Source organism: Thalassophryne amazonica, chromosome 2, assembly GCF_902500255.1.
Source record: "Thalassophryne amazonica chromosome 2, fThaAma1.1, whole genome shotgun sequence".
Classification (NCBI taxonomy): domain Eukaryota; kingdom Metazoa; phylum Chordata; class Actinopteri; order Batrachoidiformes; family Batrachoididae; genus Thalassophryne; species Thalassophryne amazonica.
The window spans coordinates 50,406,819-50,429,901 of NC_047104.1; the positions used below are offsets into that span (position 1 = coordinate 50,406,819).

At 40.4% G+C, this 23,083-nt stretch overlaps 1 protein-coding gene across 1 annotated transcript in view; it reads left to right on the forward strand.

Moving 5' to 3' along the window:
• tent4b (terminal nucleotidyltransferase 4B) overlaps window positions 1-23,083 on the forward strand; it is a 100,584-nt gene that overhangs the window by 36,246 nt on the left and 41,255 nt on the right. The window contains exons 2-4 of the mRNA XM_034186015.1: window positions 10,783-10,906; window positions 18,561-18,607; window positions 21,503-21,623. Of these exons, the coding sequence (XP_034041906.1) occupies window positions 10,783-10,906; window positions 18,561-18,607; window positions 21,503-21,623 (292 nt within the window). The remainder of the gene's footprint in view (window positions 1-10,782; window positions 10,907-18,560; window positions 18,608-21,502; window positions 21,624-23,083) is intronic.

Consider the following 23,083-nt stretch of genomic DNA (forward strand, 5'->3'; position numbering starts at 1 on the left):
GGCTGCTGCTGCGTTCATGTACTGTCGGAAATTACAGGGCAAACTCAGCCTGCTTGCTTGGATTTTTTTATGTGTGTGGGGGGGCAGCTTCAGTGGGCTCAGGCACATTACATAGACCAGAATTAATCTTTTGTGTGGATATAATTAATTATTTTGCCACAAGCAACTGTTGAATTTGAAACAATGAAAAAGTTGTGTAATTACCGACAGTACTTGAATGCAGCATCAGCGGCAGCAGGAGCTCCTGCGTGCGCTTATTATTTTGTATTAAATATAACAATATGAGTGTAGGAATGATAATCCAGGCCTTCTGTACATGTGGCAACAGCCAGATGAATCAAAATGATGATATAAAGAGCTCTTCTGGAAGGAAGAATTCACGTTGTGGATCAGTGATCAGCTGGTGGAAATAACCGCACGAGTCAATGCGCGCATTCACACGCACTGATTAATTTAGTGCTCTGATATATTCAATCATCTTTACACTTATATTTATTCTCCCTTTTGACAGTTTTCTGTTATAAATCAGTATATATGTTTTAGAACATAATACTGTGATACAGCAGTGACCATGGAACACTTTTTTTTTTTTTTTTTTATTGGAGCACGCATCGTGTCGACAGACAGTGTGGATTCTGATGATGATGGAGATGATCCCTCTTTTGTTCTGGACAAGGAACCAGAGCAGGTGGTCCATCGACATCTCCACAGATTCTGTTTGCAGTTTCTCCAGGACTCAGGTGCTATGAGCTCCGTTCCAGCGCCGAGTGCTGGAGCAGACACGCTGTGCTCCAGCAGTGCCTCCAGGCGCGTTTCGTTGAGATCGTGAGCTTCGGTTTTGTTAAGTTCCTCTTTCGTCCCTTTTGCACTCTTGCTTCGCAGACTGTTCGGTGATAAAAGCTCTTTTGTCCACCTTTTCTCAACAAATTGTGACGTTTTATACTTTTTCCCTTCGTTCAGGAATCGTTGTGTGCCGTGTGACTGGGCCATTAACAATTTCTACCTCATCTCATGGCAGAGAGAAGCCCCCCCCCCAACAATTCAGCATTGCTGAGACTTGTTCCACAAGGTTACATAACATTACTATAATATATGTAAACAAGTTGGATTGTCTGCTGAGCAGTGCCAAGAGTCCATGTAACTCTTAGGCAGACACAGGAGTAGAATGTAATTTGACCAAAGAAGGCGGAGATGTACTTTTCATGCTTGCTTTCTCACTTCAGGACAAGGGAGTAGCTGTGATATGTTTCCTGTGAAATGAAACTTACTGCTGCTGTCCTGGAATGGAATGCTTCCTGTTTGTGGGTCTTAGTTTTTCTCGCTGCACTCATATTGAATCAGTGTGACAAAACAAGAATGAACAACTAAGTATGTTTGAGCATTAACAGTTACAGATTATAAAGACTTAAATAATTTTACACTTGGAATTTTACTTATTTTTGCTTCAGGTTGATAGTGTGAAAATACCCATATCACAAAGGAGTCATATATGCCCAAACCTGCACACATTAATTACCACTTTATATTAAGTTAACGGGGTCATATTGTGCATAATCAATTTTTTATTGTTTTAGCAGTATATCATGGTTGGAGATTCATATTTAACGTCTTTAGAGTTCCATAGTGCTACATGTATTTATGCAGAAAATCCCTTGTTGTAATTTCGGGCTTAAACAGCTTGTTTTCGACGTTCATGACGTGTAACAGAAGTACCACTGAGCTCCTGTTAGGTTTGAGACAAACCCACTGTGCCAGTCTGCACTCTGTGAGACACACCCACTTAGGCTGTGGAGGAGGGAAGGAGACATGCCTCCTCTCAGAAAACAGGTGGCTGTGGAAAACAGCAACTGCTATTTGTTTTGTTACTGAAACAGAAATAACTTCAAATATGGCACTAACTACTGATATGAAATTTGATCAAATGTACATATGAATTGTTGCATAATTTAACATCTGGTTGTATCACATTGGATGCACAGTTCAGGGGTGTGACTGTGATTACGACATGTCTTCTCAGCAGGACTTCAGAACTAAAGCTGTATTTGTAGTCTGCAGCTGAGAGTTTCATTTACTAAGAAAGGAAACTTAAACTTTCTACATTTGTGCTTGATTTCTGTGCAGTAAGGGAGATGACTCAATTGCTGCGTTGAACAAGTGGTAACCAGAGAGACAGAGAGAGAGATACTGCATCCAGAAAGTATTCACAGTGCTTCACTTTTTCCACATTTTATGTTACAGCCTTATTCCAAAATGGAGTCAATTTATTTTTTCCTCAAAATTCTATTCAGAACACCCTGTAATGACAACATGAAAAATGTTTTGTTTGTTTGTTTTGTTTTTTTCTAATTTATTAAAAATAAAAACTAAGAAATCACCTGTACATAAGTATTCACACCCTTTGCTCCATACTTTGTTGATGCACCTTTGGCAGCAATTACAGCCTCAGGTCTTCTTGAATATGATGCCACAAGCTTGGTGCACCTATCTTTGGTCATTTGTTCTTAAGCTAGCTAAAAGTAGCAGGTGGACATTGCATACATTGAGAGCTATTATGCCGCGTTCACACCGGGCGCGATCAGACGCTACAAAATCACGTGGGTTGCTAGGTGACGGACGCGCCTCCTTCGCCCGGTGTGTCGCTCTGCTTGGGTGGACTTTCGCTGCGAAAATTCGCCCCGGTGCGTCATCAAATAGGAGGAGCTTCCATTCCGCTCGCCGGCTCCGGTTGTCAGTCAAGCTAACATGACGGACCTTGATCACACGGAGCGAGTTGCTGTGGAAAGCTCCCAATACAGAGAGTATCATTATTTGCTCCAAGAGCTGTGTCTGGGTGACGGCCGCTTTCAGCGGTTCTTCCACCTCTGCGGGAGCCAGTTTGAGGATCAACTGTCCCGTTCGCACGCGCACATGTAAATAATAAAAAAAAAAAAAGAAAGAAACTCCACTGCTTGCTGCAGCTGGCTCTTCCCCCAAAAAACTGTCATAATTGTGTTTAGAAACCAGTCACCATTTGCTTTATTATACAGCTGTGTAGTTAATAAGTAAAATAATCTACAGGACGATTCGCGCGCGCACGTAAAAAAAAAAGAAAAGGAAAAAGCTCCGCTCCCGCTGCTGCTCGCTCCAAAAACTGTCATAATTGTGTTTAGAAACCAGTCACCGTTTGCGTTATTATACAGCTGTGTAGTTAATAAGTAAAATAATCTCCAGGACGATTCGCGCGTGCAGGTAAAATAAAAAGAAACTCCGCTCCCCGCTGCTGTGGTGTTGCTGTTCGCTCCAAAAACTGTCATGATTGTGAAATAAAGGACAAAAGAGACATAAGTCCTGCTCACAGGCTGCTACCAGATACAGGACATGTTCACATCTTCAGTCAAACTCCAGACATCTCCACGTCACCACATATTCAGTCCCTGATTTTTCATCGCAGCGCGACGAGACGAAAAAGTTAAGATTTTTGAACTTGGGGAGGAGGGCAGCGCGACGTGACGCGACGCAATATCGCGCCACACACGCGCAAAACGCTCAAAATCGCTTCACTCGCATCGCTTCACTCACGTCCATCACGTCGCGCTGTGCGGTTTGGCGCCAAAACGCGTCCTTACATAGGGATTACATGGCAACCTGTGGCTGCAGTCGCTCGCGTTGCGCCCGGTGTGAACGCGGCATTACAGTTAAGGGTCATGGGGGCCTGGAGGCTGTGGCAACAGTCATTGTGCGAGAGGTGTGCTACATCCTGAACAGACCGCAAGTCTCTCGCAGGTACAACATGTATGGACAGATGCATTCCCACTCTCACACTTGCCGTTAATTTAGAGCCGCCAATTCACCTAACTTGCATTGAAAGCCAGAGTACCCGGACAGTACCCAAGAAAACACGGCAAGAACATGCAGACTCCTCAAAGAAAGGACCAGGTTGGAAGTGAGCCCAGCACATACTCACTGTCCATGTGGGTGCATGGGGTTTGATGTATATATAATACCCACCCATTCGATCTGTCAAACAATCAGTCGGCTACTTTTGGCTGGTGTTCTTATTTTGGCTTTCTTTAGATGAAACTCATCTCTATTTTAGAGAGTCCATTGGCCTCAAGCTTTTTTCTTTGGGGTTTACAGTGTTCATTGACCTTTTGTCTCATCCTTCATCTCAGCCAAGTCTAGCATTTTTCTTTTTTATGGTTCTTTTTTCCCCAGTGTATCCAAGTGCTGCTTCTGAGTCATGGATCGAAATATAATGCCGCGTTCACACCGGACGCCATGCGAGTGATGGCGGCGAGAGGTTGCCATGTAATCCCTATGGAAGGACGCATTGTGGCGCCACAAAAGTCCAAGCCACACAATGCAACGCGATGGACACGAATAAAGCAACACGAATAAAGCGATTTTGCGCGATTGGCACATTTGTGGCACAATATCGCGTTGCATCGTGTCGCGTTGCCCTCTTCCCCAAGTTGAAAAATCGGAACTTTTTCATGTTGTCGTGCCGCAATGACCAATCAAGGACTGGATATGTAGTGACGTGGAGATGTCTGGAGTTTATACTTGATGTGGACATGTCCTGTCTCTGGCAGCCAGCCTGTGAGCAGGACTTATGTCCCTTTTGTCCTTTATTTCATAATTATGACAGAGTTTGAGGGGAGAGCGAGCAGCAGCACTGCAGTAGCAGCCAGTTTTTTTTCTTTGTTTACATTTGCGTGCACGAACGAATCGTCTGTGAAGATAATTTTATTAACTACACAGATGTATAATAAAACAAATGGTGACTAGTTTATAACACAGTTATGACAGCGTTGGAGGGGAGAGCGAGGAACTGCAGCAGCAGACAGTTTTTTTTTTTATTGTTCACATGTGCACGCGGGAACGGAACAGGAGGTCCTCAAACTGGGTCCTAGAGAGGCGGAAGTACCGCTGAAAGAGGCTGTCATCCATACGCAGCTCCTGTAGCAAATGATGAAACTCCTTGAATTGGCGAACGTCTCATGAGTATGTTGTGAACCCAGGGACGGCGCCGCTGGTGACGTTTGTCAGCTTTCCACAACAAATAGAGCACAACAACTTGCTCTGTGTGATCAGGGTCCGCCATGTTGACTTGACGGCGAGCGGAATGGAAGCTCCTCCTATTTGATGACGCATTGGGGCGAATTTTCGCAGCGAAAGCAGAGCGACACACCGGGTGATGGTGGCACGTCCCTCGCCTGGTGATGGACGCGAATTTGTGGCATCGCATGGTATCCGGTGTGAACAGATATTTGCACTTTGAAATGGTGTCCTATCTCCTACCACTTCCCACTTCACTGACTGGTATTGTGTAGTTGACATTACAACGGATGTTTTGTTACTCCCCAGTTGGTAATATTAGCACACAGATGGGTTTGACTACAATGTTAGCTGATCCTTGTAATCCATATGTAATGCTGTGCAAAAGTCTGGGGCACCATTTTGTTTTATAATAATAACATTTGCAGCATAAAACTAAGTGTATCATATTTGGGAATAAGTCCAGGAACTTAAGCTAAATTTATTATCACATGATATCAAAATTGAAATTGTTGCAGATGCAAATTTTCTTGGTGTTTATATTGATGGTAAATTAAGCTGAAAAACACACATTAATAATCAGTATTAATTATGTTAAATCTAAAATATCAAAAGTCATCGCAATTCTGCATGAAGTACAAGACTTCCTCTCCCAACATTCTTTAGCCAGTTTATATCATTCATTACTTGTTCCATATATGACATATTGTGTTAAGGTTTGGGGAAATACATACGAGGTCTGTTAGAAAAGTATCGGACCTTTTTATTTTTTGCAAAAACCTGATGGATTTGAATCACGTGTGCTTGCATGAGCAAACCTTGAACCTTCGTGCGCATGCGTGAACTTTTTCACGCCTGTCGATTGCATCATTTTCTGGTAAGCAGCCTTTGTGTGAGGACGTGTAGTGCGCTCGGCAGATTTTCATTTCAAGGAAAAAGATGGAACAACTGGAGCAGCGCCACGTCAAATTTTGCCAGAAACTGGGTGACAGCCAGGTGGAAACCATTTGGATGATTCAGACGGCTTTCGGTGACTTTTCAGTCATGTGACTATCCGAGAAATTGTCCTGTGAGACTTCAACACGGAGGCGCTTTTGCTCCGCTGTTAGCAGCAGCATGAATTTCACAGCCACTCTTTTCATGGCCATATCTTCTGTCACAGTGGAATGTGCCGAAAAAGTGCTGATGTCCACCTCTTCCACAATTTCTTGGATAGTCACACGACGGTCCCGCATCACCACAGCGTTCACTTTGGAAATGATCTGGTCATTTCACCATGTTGATGGCCGACCGGAGTGTGGCTCGCTCTCCACCGTTGTGCGGACGTCTTTAAACCGGTTGTACTGCTCCTTAATCTGTGTGATGCCCATAGGATTGTCACCGAAAGCCGTCTGAATCTTCCGAATGGTTTCCACCTGGCTGTCGCCCAGTTTCTGGCAAAATTTGATACGGCGCTGCTCCAGTCATTCCGTCTTTTTCCTTGAAATGAAAATCCGCCGAGCGCACTACACATGTCCTCACACAAATGCTGCTTACCAGAAAATGATGCAATCGACAGGCGTGAAAAAGTTTACGCATGCGCACGAAGGTTCAAGGTTTGTTCATGCAAGCACATGTGATTCAAATCCATCAGGTTTTTGCAAAAAATAAAAAGGTCCGATACTTTTCTAACAGACCTCATATAGAACTAATACAAATCCAATATTTCTGTTGTATGAGTTATCAGTAATAAACCATATCATGAGCCAACCAATCCATTATTTGCTTTTTTTTTTTAATTGCAGATTTATTTCATTCATTTAAAAGAAAAACAGAAAAGCAAAATTAACAAAACATTACAAACCATTGAATGAAAAGGATCAGTTTGGAAGAAGTCTTGTATATTCTGCCCCATTTTTACAATACAATCTTGCAAAGCATCATCAATCGACATCATTGCATTTCTATGACTTTGTCACATGCCACCGACTTCTTTCCTAATTTTAAACAAGCATTTTTTATTCCCTTGGTCAGCCATGGTTTATTTACTCTTTTCTTACTAGTTTTTATTAATTTACAATTTTTATTATATGATTTCATCAGTATTTTCATGAATGAACTATATGCTACATTAACGTCACCGACATAAACCTCTTCCCAGTTTTGATTTTTAAGATCATAATTTAATGCCTCTAAGGCTTTTAATGACTTCTCTTTTAAAGTTTATAACAGTTTTTTTTTGTACCTATTTTTATATTTAAATATTGAAAAAACTGGTAAATGATCACTGAGATCTGTCATCAATATCCCATTCTTAATAATTTCATCTGTTCTATTTGTGAATGTAAATGATCACTGAGATCTGTCATCAATATCCCATTCTTAATAATTTCATCTGTTCTATTTGTGAATATATTGTCAATTACAGTTGCACTTTGCGATGTAATTCTGGTTGGTTTTGTTATCAAAGGGAATAAACCCAAGCGATTCATTGAATTCACAAAATCACTTACTCTTTGGCAACTGGAGCTTTCCACATTAACATTAAAGTCTCCACACATAAAGAGCGTTTTATTTTTGATTTGATTGAATAATTCTTTCACTTTCACTTTATTTTTTCAATGTCTCCAAAGGAGCAACGAACTGTACAGCAATGGGTATACAGAAATGCACAGAATAAAAAGAAAAGAAAAAGCAAAAACACACCAAACATTCAGTACACAAGGGGGACACAGTACAGACCTGGATCGATGGAAAAGGAACCGAGTTACCTAACACGATTTGCCATCAACCCTATGTACCTGCTTCTCTCCTCCGGTCAGCATTCAAAACAGGAATGCTTATATCTGTTACTCCTCACTGTAGGAAACCTAAGCCTCGCTCCAGATGGCAAATAACAAAATTCACCATGGAGAGGGTGGGCCAGATCAGATAAAATTCTCTGAGCCTTCCTCCTCACCTGTCTGGAAAACAGGTCAGACAATGAGGTCTGCTGGGCCCCCAAAAGCTTGCTGCACAATTCTACAATGTTGTGAAGTGGCTTCCTTGCTTTAATGCTGAGATTTCCGTACCAGCACATCATCGAAAAATTTAAAACCGATTCAATACAAGATTTATAAAATAGGGTCATTATTGTCCTGTCCAATGAAAATATGACAACTTATGAAGATAAAACAGATGCTGCTGCCCCTTCTTGTACAGCAGGTCTGCATTGTCATTAAAGTTCAACTTGCTATCGATCAGCGTTCCCAAGTATTTATAGTTGTCTACCTGCTCCACCTGTTGGCCTTTGATTGTAGTGGTTTTGGGTGAGGACATCCTTTTCCGAAAGTCAATAACCATATCTTTTGTCTTGTCAACATACAGCTGCAAGAAGGAGTCGTCACACCACTGAACCATATCTGCCACGACAGGGCCATGTTCCCTTTCATCACCATGCAGGAAACTGATTATAACAGAATCATCTGCAAATTTTAATATATGGCGATTCTTATAGTGGCTGCAACAGTCATTTGTATACAAAATATACAAGAGAGGGGACAGCACACAACCCTGTGGTGAGCCTGTTGAGGAATATAAAACATCAGAAAGGCAACCATTTACCCTCAGTCGTTGAGATCTCCCTGTTAAAAAGTTCAAAATCCAACCTGCCATAGTAAAATCCAGTTTAAAATCCTTAACAAGCTTATTTATTAAAATATGTGGTTGGATAGTGTTAAAAGCAGAAGAAAAGTCTAAAAAAAGAAGACATGCATGTGCCTTAGAACTTTCTAAATGCTTCAGGACCAAATTTAAGAGGGTGGCAGTAGCATCCTCCACACCTCGACCAGCCCTGTAAGCAAACTGAAGAGGATCGAGTAAATGCTCCACCTGTGAAAGAAGTTCATTCTTCATCAATTTTTCAAAAGACTTCATAACTAGTGAAGTCAGAGCCACAGGTCTAAAATCATTGAAGACCTTAGGGGATTTGGTTTTGGCCACAGGGATTATTGTGCTTTGTTTCCAAACATTAGGAACCCTCTGTTCGTTGACTGACCTTTGAAATATATCAAAAAAGACTGGGCCTAGTTGTTCTGCACAAGAGGATAATAAATTCTATTATTTTATCTGTAAATTTCACAACACAAGAGTCTGGTGCTCTGTATACACAACTGATTAGAATATTTTTAGATGTTTCATGTACAATTTCTACTGTCACAATTTCTATGACATCATCTATAATTGTCATTTCTTCTACAGTTTTATATGTCAGATCTGTTTTCATGTACAAAGCAATACCTCCACCTTTTTTTTTTCTCTATTTGCAAAATATAACTCATATCCCTCCATTTGAACATCAGCCATGAGGTCATTTTTAAGCCAAGATTCTTGATTGCAACAATGCGATCAATGGGATCATTGTCATGCTGGAAGACCCAGCCATGGCCCATCTTCAATGCTCTTACTGAGGGAAGGAGGTTGTTTGCCAGAATCTTGCAATACATGACCCCATCCACCCTCCCTTCAATATGGTGCAGTCGTCCTGTCCCCTTTGCAGAAGAGCACCCCCAGAGTATGATGTTTCCACCCTGATGCTTCACATCAAGATGGTTTTCTTGGGGTTGTTCTCATCCTCTAAACATGGTAAGTGAAGTTGATTCCCAAAAGCTCTATTCTGGTCTCCTCTGACCACATGACCTTCTCCCATTCCTCTTCTGGATCATCCAGATGGTTACTGGTGAACTTCAAACGGGCCTGGACATGTGCTGACTTGAGCAGGGGGACCTTGCTGCCCTGGAGGATTTTAAACCATGACAACATCATGTGTTACTAATGTAATCTTTGTGACTGTGGTCCCAGCTCTCTTCAGGTCATTGACCAGGTCTTCTTGTGTAGTTCTGAGCTTTCTCAGAATCATCCTTACCCCACATGAGAGCTTGCATGGAATCCCAGGCCGAGGGAGATTGACAGTCATCTTGTGTTTCTTCCATTTTCTAATAAATAATCATAGGAGTTGTTGTCTTCTCCCAAGCTGCTTGCCTGTTGTCCTGTACTCCATCCCAGCCTTGTGCAGGTCTACAGTTTTGTCCCTGGTGTCCTTAGACAGCTCTTTGGTCTTGGCTATGGTGGACAGGTTGGAGTGTGATTGATTGAGTGTGTGAACAGGTGTCTTTTATACAGGTAACAAGTTCAAACAGGTGCAATTAATACAGGTTACGAGTGCAGATTAAGAGGGCTTCTTAAAGAAAAATTAACAGGTCTGTGTGAGCCAGAATTCTTGCTGGTTGGTAGTTGTTCAAATACTTATTTGCAGCAGTAACATACAGATAAATTTTTAAAAAATCATACATTGTGATTTCCGGATTATTTATTATTTTTTTTTTGATTATGTCTCTCACAGTGGACATGCACCTAAGATGAGAATTTCAGACCCCTCCACGGTTTCTAAGTGGGAGAACTTGCAAAACTGCAGTGTGTTCAAATACTTATTTTCCTCACTATATATACACACACACACCGTATTCCCCTGTCAGAGAGCCCACGGCTGAAGATCAGCCCACTCCCTTTTTTGGAGAAAGTTGGTTCAGCGCCCCCATTAAAATAAATTAAATTGCATATACATATTTGAAATTGATTTCATGAATTGATACCTGTTCATTCATATGGAAATTGAGTTTAACTGGAAGAATTTTTTCTCCTCTAGTTGTAATAGCTGCTAATGATTAATTAGAATTTGTGTATTTTCATCTTCATTTTCAACTTTTTATCCCCCATAATGCTCTACAGGTTACACGAGGAAATCACGGACTTCTTTGAATACATTTCCCCACGACCGGAGGAGGAGAAGATGAGGCTGGAAGTGGTCGACAGAATCAAGGGAGTCATCCACGACCTGTGGCCCAGTGCTGAGGTAACCCTCCTCCCAATTCTGGATATTTGGTACCGGTGGTACTTGTGGTTCAATGAATATGCTTGGACGTGTTTGTCATATGAGGGGTCAAACAGAAGTGAAACCATGCGGTAGGTGTCTACATGACGCTGTTTTGCACAGGCTGGACATGCAGATGGATTTTTTTTTTTTTTACATTGGGGAAAAAGGCAGAATACATTATTTTTAGGAGATAATGGACTTTATATCTAACCGTCAGAGAACTTTGTGAGGAGCTTTGCAACACCGGTTGGCGATCGTGCGCGATCCGTGCGTGAGGACACCTTTGGTGGAGCGGACTTTGGAAGTCACAAGTGGATGACTGTTCAGGTTTGTTTTCTTCTTCTCAGTGGAGATGGTAGGGTTTATTTTTATTTTACTTTGAGTATCTGTCTTGACGTGAGACTGTTCTGTAATGGAGCAGCACGCACCGCACTCGCGCAATGTACAAGTGCACTAAGTTTTTGCACAGTGGAAAGCAGCTCCTTTTACCGTGACTGCATCAAAATGAACATTTATCACTTTAAAAAACAAGTTATCATAACACCACATCACACTAATATAAACTTTGTAAAGTTAAAAATAAACTTATGCTTCAAAATGTCCAAAATGTTTTTAACGTTAGCAGCATTCAAGTCCGTGGTTTCCTCTAAGAAACACTGTCAGAAACACTCAGAAATGTTCTGATTTCACTCTGACATGTCATTTGAAACAGAAGAATGGAAATGATGCATGCAGCACCAAAATCTCAAAGTGTGTCTCAGTACCTGAATAATGTCGAATTCCGTTCTGCCATTTTCTTCATAAAAGCCTCCCTGTTCATTGTCACAGAGGCTGCAGTATCGATCTTAGCCTCTGATCTGTTCGATCCCACAGCAGACAGCGTTGATCTAGTCGGCTGTGCACCCGCCTTCATGACGCTGGGCGGCAGCGTGCCTCCTCCCCAGACGGCCCAGTGATTGCTGCGTCCCCGCCAAGACAAAACAAAAAATGCAGAGATCTGGCTTTGTGTAAGGCTTGTTTTGTCATGGTTTGTGTCATCTGTATGTAAACAGGATAAAATAGAGCTGAAGGACACACAGTGAGGCAAATAAGTATTTGATCTACTGTCAATTTCCAAGTTTTCCTACCTACAAAGAATGGAGAGCTCTTTAATTTTTTTATCATAGGTACACTTCAAATGTGAGAGATAGAATCTAAAAAAAAAAAGATCCAGAAAATCACATTGTATAATTTTGAATAATTAATTAGTACTTTGTTGCATGAAATAAGTATTTGATCAGCTACCAACCAGTAAGAATTCTGGCTCTCACAGACCAGTTAGTTTTTCTTTAAGAAGCTTTCCTATTCTGCACTTGTATTAATTGCACCTGTTTGAACTTGTTACCTGTATAGAAGACACCTGTCCACACACTCAGTCACACTCCAACTTATCCGCCACGGCCAAGACCAAAAAGGTGTCTAAGGACACCAGGGACAAAATTGTAGACCTGCACAAAGCCGGGATGGACTACAGGAGAATAGGCAAGCAGCTTGGCCAGAACGCAACAACTATTGGCTTAACTAAGAAACACAAGATGACTGTAGATCTTCCTCGGCCTGAGCCTTCATGCGAGATCTCACCTCGTGGGGTAAGGATGATTCAGAGAAAGCCCAGAACTACACAGGAGGACCTGGTCAATGACCTGAAGAGAGCTGTGACCACAGTCACAAAGATTACATTAGTAAAACACTCTGCCGTCATGGTTTAAAATCCTGCAGGGCATGCAGGGTCCCTCTGCTCAAGCCAGCACACATCCAGGCCCGTTTGAAGTTTACCAGTGACCATCTGGATGATCCAGAGGAGGCATGGGAGAAGGTCATGTGGTCAGATGAGGCCAAAATAGAAGTGTTTTTTTTTTTTTTTTTTTTTTTTTTTTTTTTTTTTTTTGTATCAGTGCCTCTCACTGTGTTTGGAGAATGAGAATAACCCCAAGAACACCGTCCCAACCGTGAAGCATGGGGGTGGGTGCTTTTCTGCAAAGGGGACACAACGACTGCACTGTGTTGAAGGGAGGATGGATGGGGTCATGTATCACGAGATTTTGGCAAACAACCTGCTTCCCTCAGTAAGAGTATTGACCATGGGTTGTGGCTGGGTCTTCCAGCATGACAATTACCCAAAACACTCAGCTAAGGCAACTAAGGAGTTCCTCAGTAAGAAGCATTTCAAGGTCCTGAAGTGGCCTAGCCAGTCTCCAGACCTGAACTCAATAGGAAATCTTTGGATGAAGCTGAAAATCAAAACCTGAAAGATCTGGAGAAGATCTGTATGGAGGAGTGGACCAAAATTCCTGCTGCCGTGTTCAAACTTGCTCAAGAACTACAGGAAACATCTGACGTCTGTAATTGCAAACAAGGGTTTCTGTACCAAATATTAAGGTCTGTTTTTCAATTGTATCATATACTTATTTCATGTAATAAAATGCAAATTAATTATTTCAAAATCATACAATGTGATTTTCTGATTTTTTTTTTTTTTTAAGGTTCTGTCTTAACAGTTGAAGTGTACCTATGTTAAAAATTACAGACATCTCCATTCTTTGTAGGTGGGAAAACTTGCAAAATCAACAGTGGATCAAATACTTATTTGCCTCACTGTAATTCATACTTCAGAAATTTGTCCACCTTGTTATCCCTCAGTTCTTTCGGCTGCTGAGCAACATGAGTGGATCGTCGACTTGATATGTTGTGTCATTCCAAAAATGTCAAATACCATCCATTTGAGGCTCTGAAGTTCTGGTTTCCATGTTGCTTATCCAGTCGCATTGCCCTGTATTTCAGACTCTTCCCTGTCATGTGGACACCTGCCGTTCTCCTTTCCTGGAACCATTTTATCAACTCCTCTTCAATGTCCTGATAACATACTTTTCTCCCCCTACCAGGCAGCTGTTTTGCTGTTTTGGCCAGGGATGCAAGCTTATCCTTGTTCCTACACCACTCCTGGACGCGTTTCCCATATAGATAGGATCTATACGTTTCCCGTATAGATGAGGAAAATCTGAGCAGCATGGTGCTTCTCTTTGTCTTCCACTTCTTTCAGGACTTTTAGGTTCAATGTTGCTGAGTAGCAACATTTGCATGAAGCCATTTTATGTCATTGTGTAGCAGCTACTGCATGCAGAAAAACATTTGTTGTGAGTCTGCACTGCTTCTCTTACATGCAGTACACGTCCGTACATACGGTAAGGCCGCGCTGTGTACAGCATGCATGCACGCAAACAATCACCAATAGACACCCCCCTTTTTGAAAACTGCATGTACTCTGGGCTTTTAATAGAGGAAATTTAATTACATTTTTAAATTTAGCCTTTATTTAACCTGGTTAGTCTCATCGAGATAGCGAGACCTGGACAATTGTAATGTTTCCAATTCAACAAACCTGCATGTCTTTTAAATGTGAGAGGAAGCTGGAGCACCCAGAGGGAACCCATGCAAACACGGGGAGAACATGCAAACTCATCACAGAAAGGCCACGATCCCATGACCTTCTTGCTGTGAGGCAACAGTGCTGACCACAAAGTCACCGTGCTGCCAATCCAGGATAGGTGATTTACCACCCCCTGCAGGAATAGCGCGAGTCCAGAAAATAATTATCAACCTCCATTGTTCACTGTTAATATCCATAATTTGTACAAAAATAGTAGTCTTATCAATGTTCTGTTTTGGCGGCATTCATCTTTGACCCAAAGTACATAAGCATACCAAAGGGCAAATGTCAGCTCTCCCCTGTTTGTCCCTGTTCAAAGGTACTTGCACGCACGCATGCATACACGCACACGGAGGTCACTTTGCTTTTAATACAGTAGTATATAAAAGTTTGGGTGCCCCTGATTATTCCCATGATTTTCCTTTATAAATCATTGGTTGTTTGGATCAGCAGTTTCATTTACATATATCATATAGCAGACAAACACAGTGATATTTGAGAAGTGAAATGAAGTTTATAGGGTTTACAGAAAGTGTGCAATAATTCTTTAAACAAAATTAGGCAGGTGCATAAATTTGGGCACCCCAACAGAAAAAAATACATCAATATTTAGTAGATCCTCTTTTTGCAGAAATAACAGCCTCTAAATGCTTCCTGTAGCTTTCAGTGAGTCTAGATTCTGATTGAAGGTATTTTGAACCATTCTTCTTTACAAAACATCTCAGGTTTGTTGGTTTCCGAGCATGGACAGCCTGCTTAAAATCACACCACAGATTTTCAATAATATTCGGGTCTGGGGACTGAGATGGCCATTCCAGAACATTGTACTTATTCCTCTGCATGAATGCCTTAGTAGATTTTGAGCAGTGTTTAGGGTCGTTATCTTGTTGAAAAGTCCAGCCCTGGCGCAACTTCAACTTTGTCACTGATTCATGAACATTGTTCTCAAGAATCTGCTGATATTGACTGGAATCCATGTGACCCTCAACTTTAACAAGATTCCCAGTACCTGCACTGGCCACACAACCCCACAGCATGATGGAACCACCTCCAAATTTTACTGTAGGTAGCAAGTGCTTTTCTTGGAATGCTGTTATTTTTCGTCCATGCATACCACCCCTTGTTATGTGCAAATAACTCAATTTTAGTTTCATCAGTCCACAGCACCTTATTCCAAAATGAAGCTGGCTTGTCCAAATGTGCTTTAGCATACTTCAAGCGACTCTGTTTGTGGCATGTACACAGAAGAGGCTTCCTCTGCCTCACAGCATCATACAGCATCTCTTTGTGCAAAGTGTGCTGTATAGTTGAACGATGCACAGAGACACTATCTGCAGCAAGATCATGTTGTAGGTCTTTGGAGCAGGTCTGTGGGTTTACTATGACTGTTCTCACCATCCCTCACTTCAGCTTATCTGAGATTTTTCTTGGCCTGCCACTTCGGGCCTTAACTAGTAGTGTGCCTGTGGTCTTCCATTTCCTCACTATGTTCGTCACAGTGGAAAGTGGCACCTGAAATCTCTGAGATAGCTTTTTGTATCCTTCCCCTAAACCATGATGTTGAACAATCTTTGTTTTCAGCCTGTTGAGATATCTATACTGCTGGTGTAATCCCTATTATAATGCAAAATGGAAACAAATTGAGAGTGGTACTTTAGAGAAACCCATACAAAATTTGGTTGGAGATAAAGATGAATATGAAAACTTAAAATCAAATTTGGACCCTATACTAAATCATACCTTGACACTATGGTTTAAAATACTCAAAATGTACAAGACTGGAAAAAGTGAATTAAAGCTGAAATGGGTGGCATATGACAGTAATTTTAAGACAGCAAAATATGACCAAAATTATAACTACTGGACAATTAGAGGGATGACAGCTTGGTGTGTACTGGAGGAAAATGGGCAGCTGAGGAGTTTTGAAAAATTAAAGGAACAATATCACCTTGGAAAGCATGATTTCTTCCGCTATCTACAAATGAGTGATTATTACAAAAGTGAAATACAGGGGAACTCTTCCACAGGAGAGAGTGGTATAATTCAGACAATAACTAAAGCCTATAAAGACTGTAACATCAAAATAATAACAACAATTTATAAAGCTCTAATTGAGCATGATAAAAACACAACTGAAAAGATTAAAGGTAATTGGGAGAAAGAGCTCCACATAAAAATTGATGCTCAAGACTGGATAAATATGTGGAGGCATCATCACACTACTACCAGCTCTCGAACGTGGAGGGAGTTCACATGGAAGAACCTGATCCGTTTTTTTATTACACCCAAACTTAAAAGTAAACGGTTAAAAATACAATGAACATGTTGGCGGGAATGTGGAGGAATAAATGTAGACCATGCTCATATCTTCTGGAAATGTCCAATTATTGTTATGTTTTGGGAAATGGTTTGCAATGTACTTTGCGAAGTGTTGGGATATACAGTTCCCTTAACACCTGAACTGATTTATCTGTATAATTTTTCAGAAGACACCATTTCACATAATGATGTACATTTGTTTAAAATGATGTAATTAGCAGCCAAAAAATGTATAACCAGGACATGGGGCACAACATCTGTGCCAACAAAAGACCAATGGACATCAACGATAAAAGACATTTATCTAATGGAAAAGATAACACATAGATTGAGACTACAAGAAGTGAAAGTGGAAAAACAATGGGAAAAATGGACAATATATAATGCAAAACTGAAGATCTAGTGTCGCCCAGGTATGTGTGTAACCATTTGTTCTTTGTTTGTTGTGTTGTTTTTTCCTTTTTTGCACTGTTAAAAACCAATAAAAATAAAGTAAAAAAAAAAAAAAAGAAAAGAAATGTTTATTGATAATTTGGTTTGTATGTAGGGTGTCTCAAAAAATACACCCAAAAGTATTTTGACAGCACAGAAAAACCAGTCAGTATGATCAGACATTTTCTGCATGACCATGTGGTCGAAGCATGTCATTTTTCTCCCTAATGCACGGTTTTTAGTTCAGTCTTTCACTTTTGATGTTTTAACCCTTTATCTTTACACCACATGATCAATGTAGCCTCCTCGTCTGAAGGTTTCTAAGAAACAAATCATCCGTCTCCAGTTTTCTGGAAAACCAGCTAGCAAATTCAAGTCTCCTTGCCATTTGCTGGGGAGTTAGTTTGCTGTGAGACTGAATTATGTGTGGAAATAAATGCAAGTCAGCCCTTAGAATGCGTTGCACAGAACTCAACAATTTTTGTTCTCTGAATTAGGGTCAACTGTGGCATTTTTCCTGGACGTTAATTAGTCCATGAGCCACTCATCAATTTTGACCAAATCGGTACCATTTAAGGGGAATAAACAACACTTTGAATTCAGCCTCAGTGTATCATGGCCTACACAAAAATGCATGATAACCATCCCAGGGTGTTAGCTCTAGCCAGGTAGGGGTCAATGAAGAATTACACAAAGGTCAGACTTTAACAATCCAATCCAATCATGCTGAAAACTATATCACACTACTTGTCTGATTATAACAATTACAAAAAGGTATAGCTTGGACTATCTGATGGAATGGTCTGGAGTTATGGGGTAAAAACAGCAAAAATGGCGACAAAGGTCACTTTCAGTTTGTATAGGGGTCAAAAGTTAAAGTTGCTAAAATTCAGTAAAAAAAAAAAAAAAAAAGATGCAAATTATTGTTTGGGTTAATAGGGTTCTAATAAGGAATAGTTTGCACCATCTGTCATGCTTAGTTATCATGTTACAGGGCAATATATGTCACATGTCATAGAATCCAATGCACATTGACCTTGTTTGACCTTTACCTTGGAGACCAAATATTCAACACTGTCAAAACTATTCCATTTATTAATCCTTTTATTTCAACCAATAATTTGCATCATTTTGTACTGAAATTGGAGCAACTTCAACTTTTGACCCCTGTACAAACTGAAACTGCTGCTGTGGTCTGAAATGAGGCATGTGCAGATGCAAAAGGTGGACCAATTTTTAGGGGTGGACCGTTCGGTCTGCGACACCGTCCTCAAACGAGACTGCGGTGCCCTATTTTTTGTGTTTGTTGACAGGTGTCAGATAGTATATTATTATTCATTAATTTATTGTGTGCTATGTCAACAAACATTGTTCAGGCTTTTGAAGTGTGTGTGTTTTGTGTTACTGTCTCTGAAGGTCCAAGTGTTTGGGAGCTTCAGCACTGGTCTTTATCTTCCAACAAGGTGAGCCATTTGATTTATGTTTGTTTGCTTGTGTTTTAAAACTACCTAGACATTAAAACACATGCTTCCCCTTTTTAGTTTTTGCCAAGTCCTTAGTTTGAACTGGCCTCTTGCCAAACAACTAAAGTCTGTTATGGAGAAAACATCCTAACTAGCTGGTGAATCATTATTTCACTTTTCAGTGACGATTAAAGGCCTTGTGACCTTTTGCACTGGTAAAGAAATCACTTGGATCAGAGTGAAATGTCTTGAAACCTTTTAGATATTTATTCTTAGAGAGGCTTTACACCATGGTTTAAAGTTCTCCGTCACCACGACGGATTTTTGTCATTTGGAAAATTTAACCACACGTACGCATGCGCACGTGGTGTCATGCATGTTTTGGGGCCGAAATATGATACTCTCCCTGCAAAGTAACAACCCATTCTGCGCTAATCAAAGCAGAAGCAATGTCAGCGTGTATGGCGCCGCACTGAGAAGGAAGGGACTGTGTGAATTTTCCTTCCTCTCCGCTCGGTTTACTGCTTGCCATGAGCCAGGGTCCTTCTCGTCCCTGTCTTTGTGAGAACATTGGCAGACATTCCCCAAGTAGAGCGGGGTGTGGCTTTGCTTTGAACCAGTGAAGCATTAATCCGACTCACTGCTTCGATGGTTTGTTGTATTATTTCGCTTTATCTTAATTTTCCCCCGTTAAAACCCCAAAGAGCATATGTCTGTGAGTAATATTTACCTTTTTTATGTTAAACCGACCTGTTATGGTCTTCTGAAAGAGTTGATAGATGTACTTTATAACTTAAAAACGGGACCGATGCTAACACGTTAGCATGTCTGTGGCATTTTCAGTGTTAAAGTTGGCATTAAGCTGTTCGCATCTCAGCACAGTTTGTGTGCATCTGTTTTCTGTATAATAAATAATTAATGGCTTAGCGTTTGTTGTCGGAAAAGAGTCAAATGTATTACGAATTGTAGTATTTATTTATTTATTTATTTTTATTTATATATTAATAATAATAAAAGCAGCAACAACAAAAGTAATAATAACTGATATTGCTACAATACAATTTTAGAGAAACAGACAAAAAGAACCTGATAAAACAAAACACAACAGAAAAGGTAAAACCAACTAACAATGAACATAAATACATATAGAAATAAATAACTGTTTCCTGTGAACACCTAGTGACTCTTACACCTCCACTTCATCCCTGTTTTATTTAAGTTTAATGACAATTTGTTTCGGTCAAACCACATCTAAGCTGTGTTTTTCCACAAGAAAAAAATAAAATGCAGTAAACTGCACATTTGTGTCTTTTTTCATGAAAATAACTTATTAAAGATAACATATTACACTTTAGTCAGGCCTTTAAAATACTTTTGTGGACTCTTGCTGTAATATGTTGTCAGTGGTTGAGATAGTTGCTGTAGGCATCTAAAAATGCTCATAATCGAGTGAAACCTGATGGAAATCTTTGTGGTGTGTCGGTGATGTATGTATGTGCAGAATAAAACAAAACACTACTCCAGGCATGTTTTTGACGAGAATATAACATCATAACTTTATTACAAGCTCAAACGTTGATGTTGCGTGGCAAAGGCCTTTTAATAATAACTCACTTCAAGAAATAATGTCAAAACTCACATGTAAGTAAAAACAAAAAAACAAAAAACAAAAAAAAAAGATTAATCGATTGCTAAAATAATCATTAGTTGCAGCCCTAGTTTGTTTTACGAGTGAGAGCATTTTACCAATTAAATATGAATACGCCAGTTTTGAGTTTCTCGGTGCACATGCGTTTTCAAAACTGTTGACAGTGTTACTTTGTGCACAGCAGAACAACGTTGTCAGTTGCTTTAGGCCCTAATTTTGTATTTTATTGACTGTACAGCCAACAACACAGCACCCATTTGGTGCATTCACCAGATTAGAACAGATCAAAATACTACAGAAGACGAAGAATTCTTACTTGACAGTTTGAAGTGAGTTGTCTTTGTTTCAGAGGACTTCATAACCATTAAAATTCACTAGAATATACAAAATTTTACTTGCTCTTTTAAAAATTTCTGGGGGAGCACTCCCAGACCTCCCATAATTAATAGCGTGTTTTTACTTCACACTTTGAAGTGACTTTTATTTCTTTCAGAGGGCTTCATACTCAATAAAATTCACCACAATGTACAAAATTTGACTTGCTCCTTTAAAAAATTTCTGGGGGAGATCCCCCAGACTCCCCATAATCAATTTTGTGTTTTTACTTCATAGATTGAAGTGTTTTATTTGTTTCAGAGGGCTTCATACTCATTAAAATTCACCAGAATACACAAAATTTGACTTGGTCTTTAAAAAATGTTCTGGGGGGGGGGGGGGGGCACCCCCCAGACCCCCCAAAATCAAGACTACACCCCACCACCACCACCCTTTTATGTACCTTTAGGTTCAGGTTTTGCATTCTTTTTATGCTTTGTCTGTCTCTCCTTAGAGGCTATTTAGAATAGATTTGTATGCTGTATAATGTGTTTATTGTATTTATTGAGGAAAAAAGAATGTATGCCCCCACTACGCCACATTTTAGGGAATTGCTGGCATTGATTTTTGCCAGGAAAAAATTTCAGTCAGATGAAAATTTGTTGCTTTAACCCATGCTTTACACACACACACACACACACACACGCGCGCGCGCACCGTTTAGTCCCATTACAGAGTGTCAGTGAGGTGTCAACTGTCAAGACTCTCATAATCCAGGTCACACCCGTGTACTTGTGAGATGTCTGTGTTTCTGAAAACATGATTAAAATGCTATGTGTGTTTCAAATGTTGGTGTAAATGTATTACAAAGGGAGAATAAGAGAAACGCTCATTACACTGTGTTACTGCATATGTATGTTTGTTTTTACCAGTGACATTGACCTGGTAGTTTTTGGCAAGTGGGAGACACTCCCACTCTGGACGTTGGAAGAAGCTCTCCGGAAGAGGAATGTTGCAGACGAAAACTCCATCAAGGTTTTGGATAAGGCCACGGTAAGACTTAAGGCATTTATGAAGATGCATGTTAGTTTGCTGCATATACTGTAGAAAGTTTTCCAAATCTGTCATATTAAAGGCAGGTCTCAGGCCTCTGCTTGATTTACTTAAGCAGTGCCACACTTGTTTTGCCTGATTCCTGCTCCCTTTATGCAGCACTCTCTATCCATCACGCCCCTTTAATGTCTGGGCAGTGCCACTTATAACATCTTTTCTAGGTTTATTTCTCTGCCACAGCACTTCGCTAACATGCTGCTATCTTTCAAATTCATATTGGTGTTTTCTTTTTTTTTCTCAAGCTTTTTTTTTATTTTAAGACCACAGTGAATTTTAAGAGATTGTTTCCTGGTCTATAACTGAAACTTTGTGAGCACAGATGAGTATGATGATAATCAGCAGTCAGGTTACTATCGTGCCGTGTTCACATGTTGATGGTAGAAAAAAGTCATGCTGGTCATGAAAGCAGAGTTGGTGTTGGCTGCAATGGTAGATGGCAGAGATTTAATATTTTTCTTACAAATATGAGTATAGGCCAGTAAAAGCTTAAAATTTAATCATGTACCTGCAGATATGAGAATCTGTACCACAACATCGGTGGCCTGTCATTGTTTTCAAGACAATTGACTGACAAACTGCTTTGTGGAAGTGGAAATGCCTTATGTGGTTTATTTTGGGGGATTTAGTGTAGGTTCCACACAGGTTTTTTTTTTTTTATATCAGACAGTGACTGGCAACCTGATCAAGGATAGCAACTTACGATGGATATAATCATTCATGTGTCTTGAAAATGTCATCTTTCACAACGCTATAGCATCACATAATACAATGCTAACAGACTAATGTTAGCATATGGTGAGTTACCTGTGTGTGTGTGTGTGTGTGTGTGTGTGTGTGTGTGTGTGTGTGTGTGTGTGTGTGTGTGTGTGTGTGTGTGTGTGTGTGTGTGTGTGCGTGCGTGCGTTCCCACAGAACACTGCCTCTGATCTAAAACCCAGAGCAGCTGGAACTGCTAGCCTCATTTAGCTATAAATGATGGCAGTGGCTGAAGTTCAAGTTAAAGATTGAATCTAATTAGGGCTGAAATAATTAGTCGAGTAACTCGAATAATTCAATTACAAAAAATGTTCGAGGCACATTCTATGCCTTGAAGCTTCATTTAACGTTGTACATATGCCAGGTCGGTGTGTGGCGCTGCAAAGTCCCCAGAAAAAAGAAAACAACAACAAAAAAACAGAAGACTAGCGCATAACAGCTAATCAAATTAGCAACAATAGCTACACCTTTCCACCACGACACACAGAGTAAAAAGTTGACAATTTGCTCATGTGGTATATTTCTCTGGACAGGCCTTGGTCTGGAAAAAGACATGGACATGCATAGGTGGTTACTTTGGAAAGGTGGGATTGGACCAGTTGTCAGGCTGGGTCTGTGTGTTTGCCATCAAGGACACAAAGCAG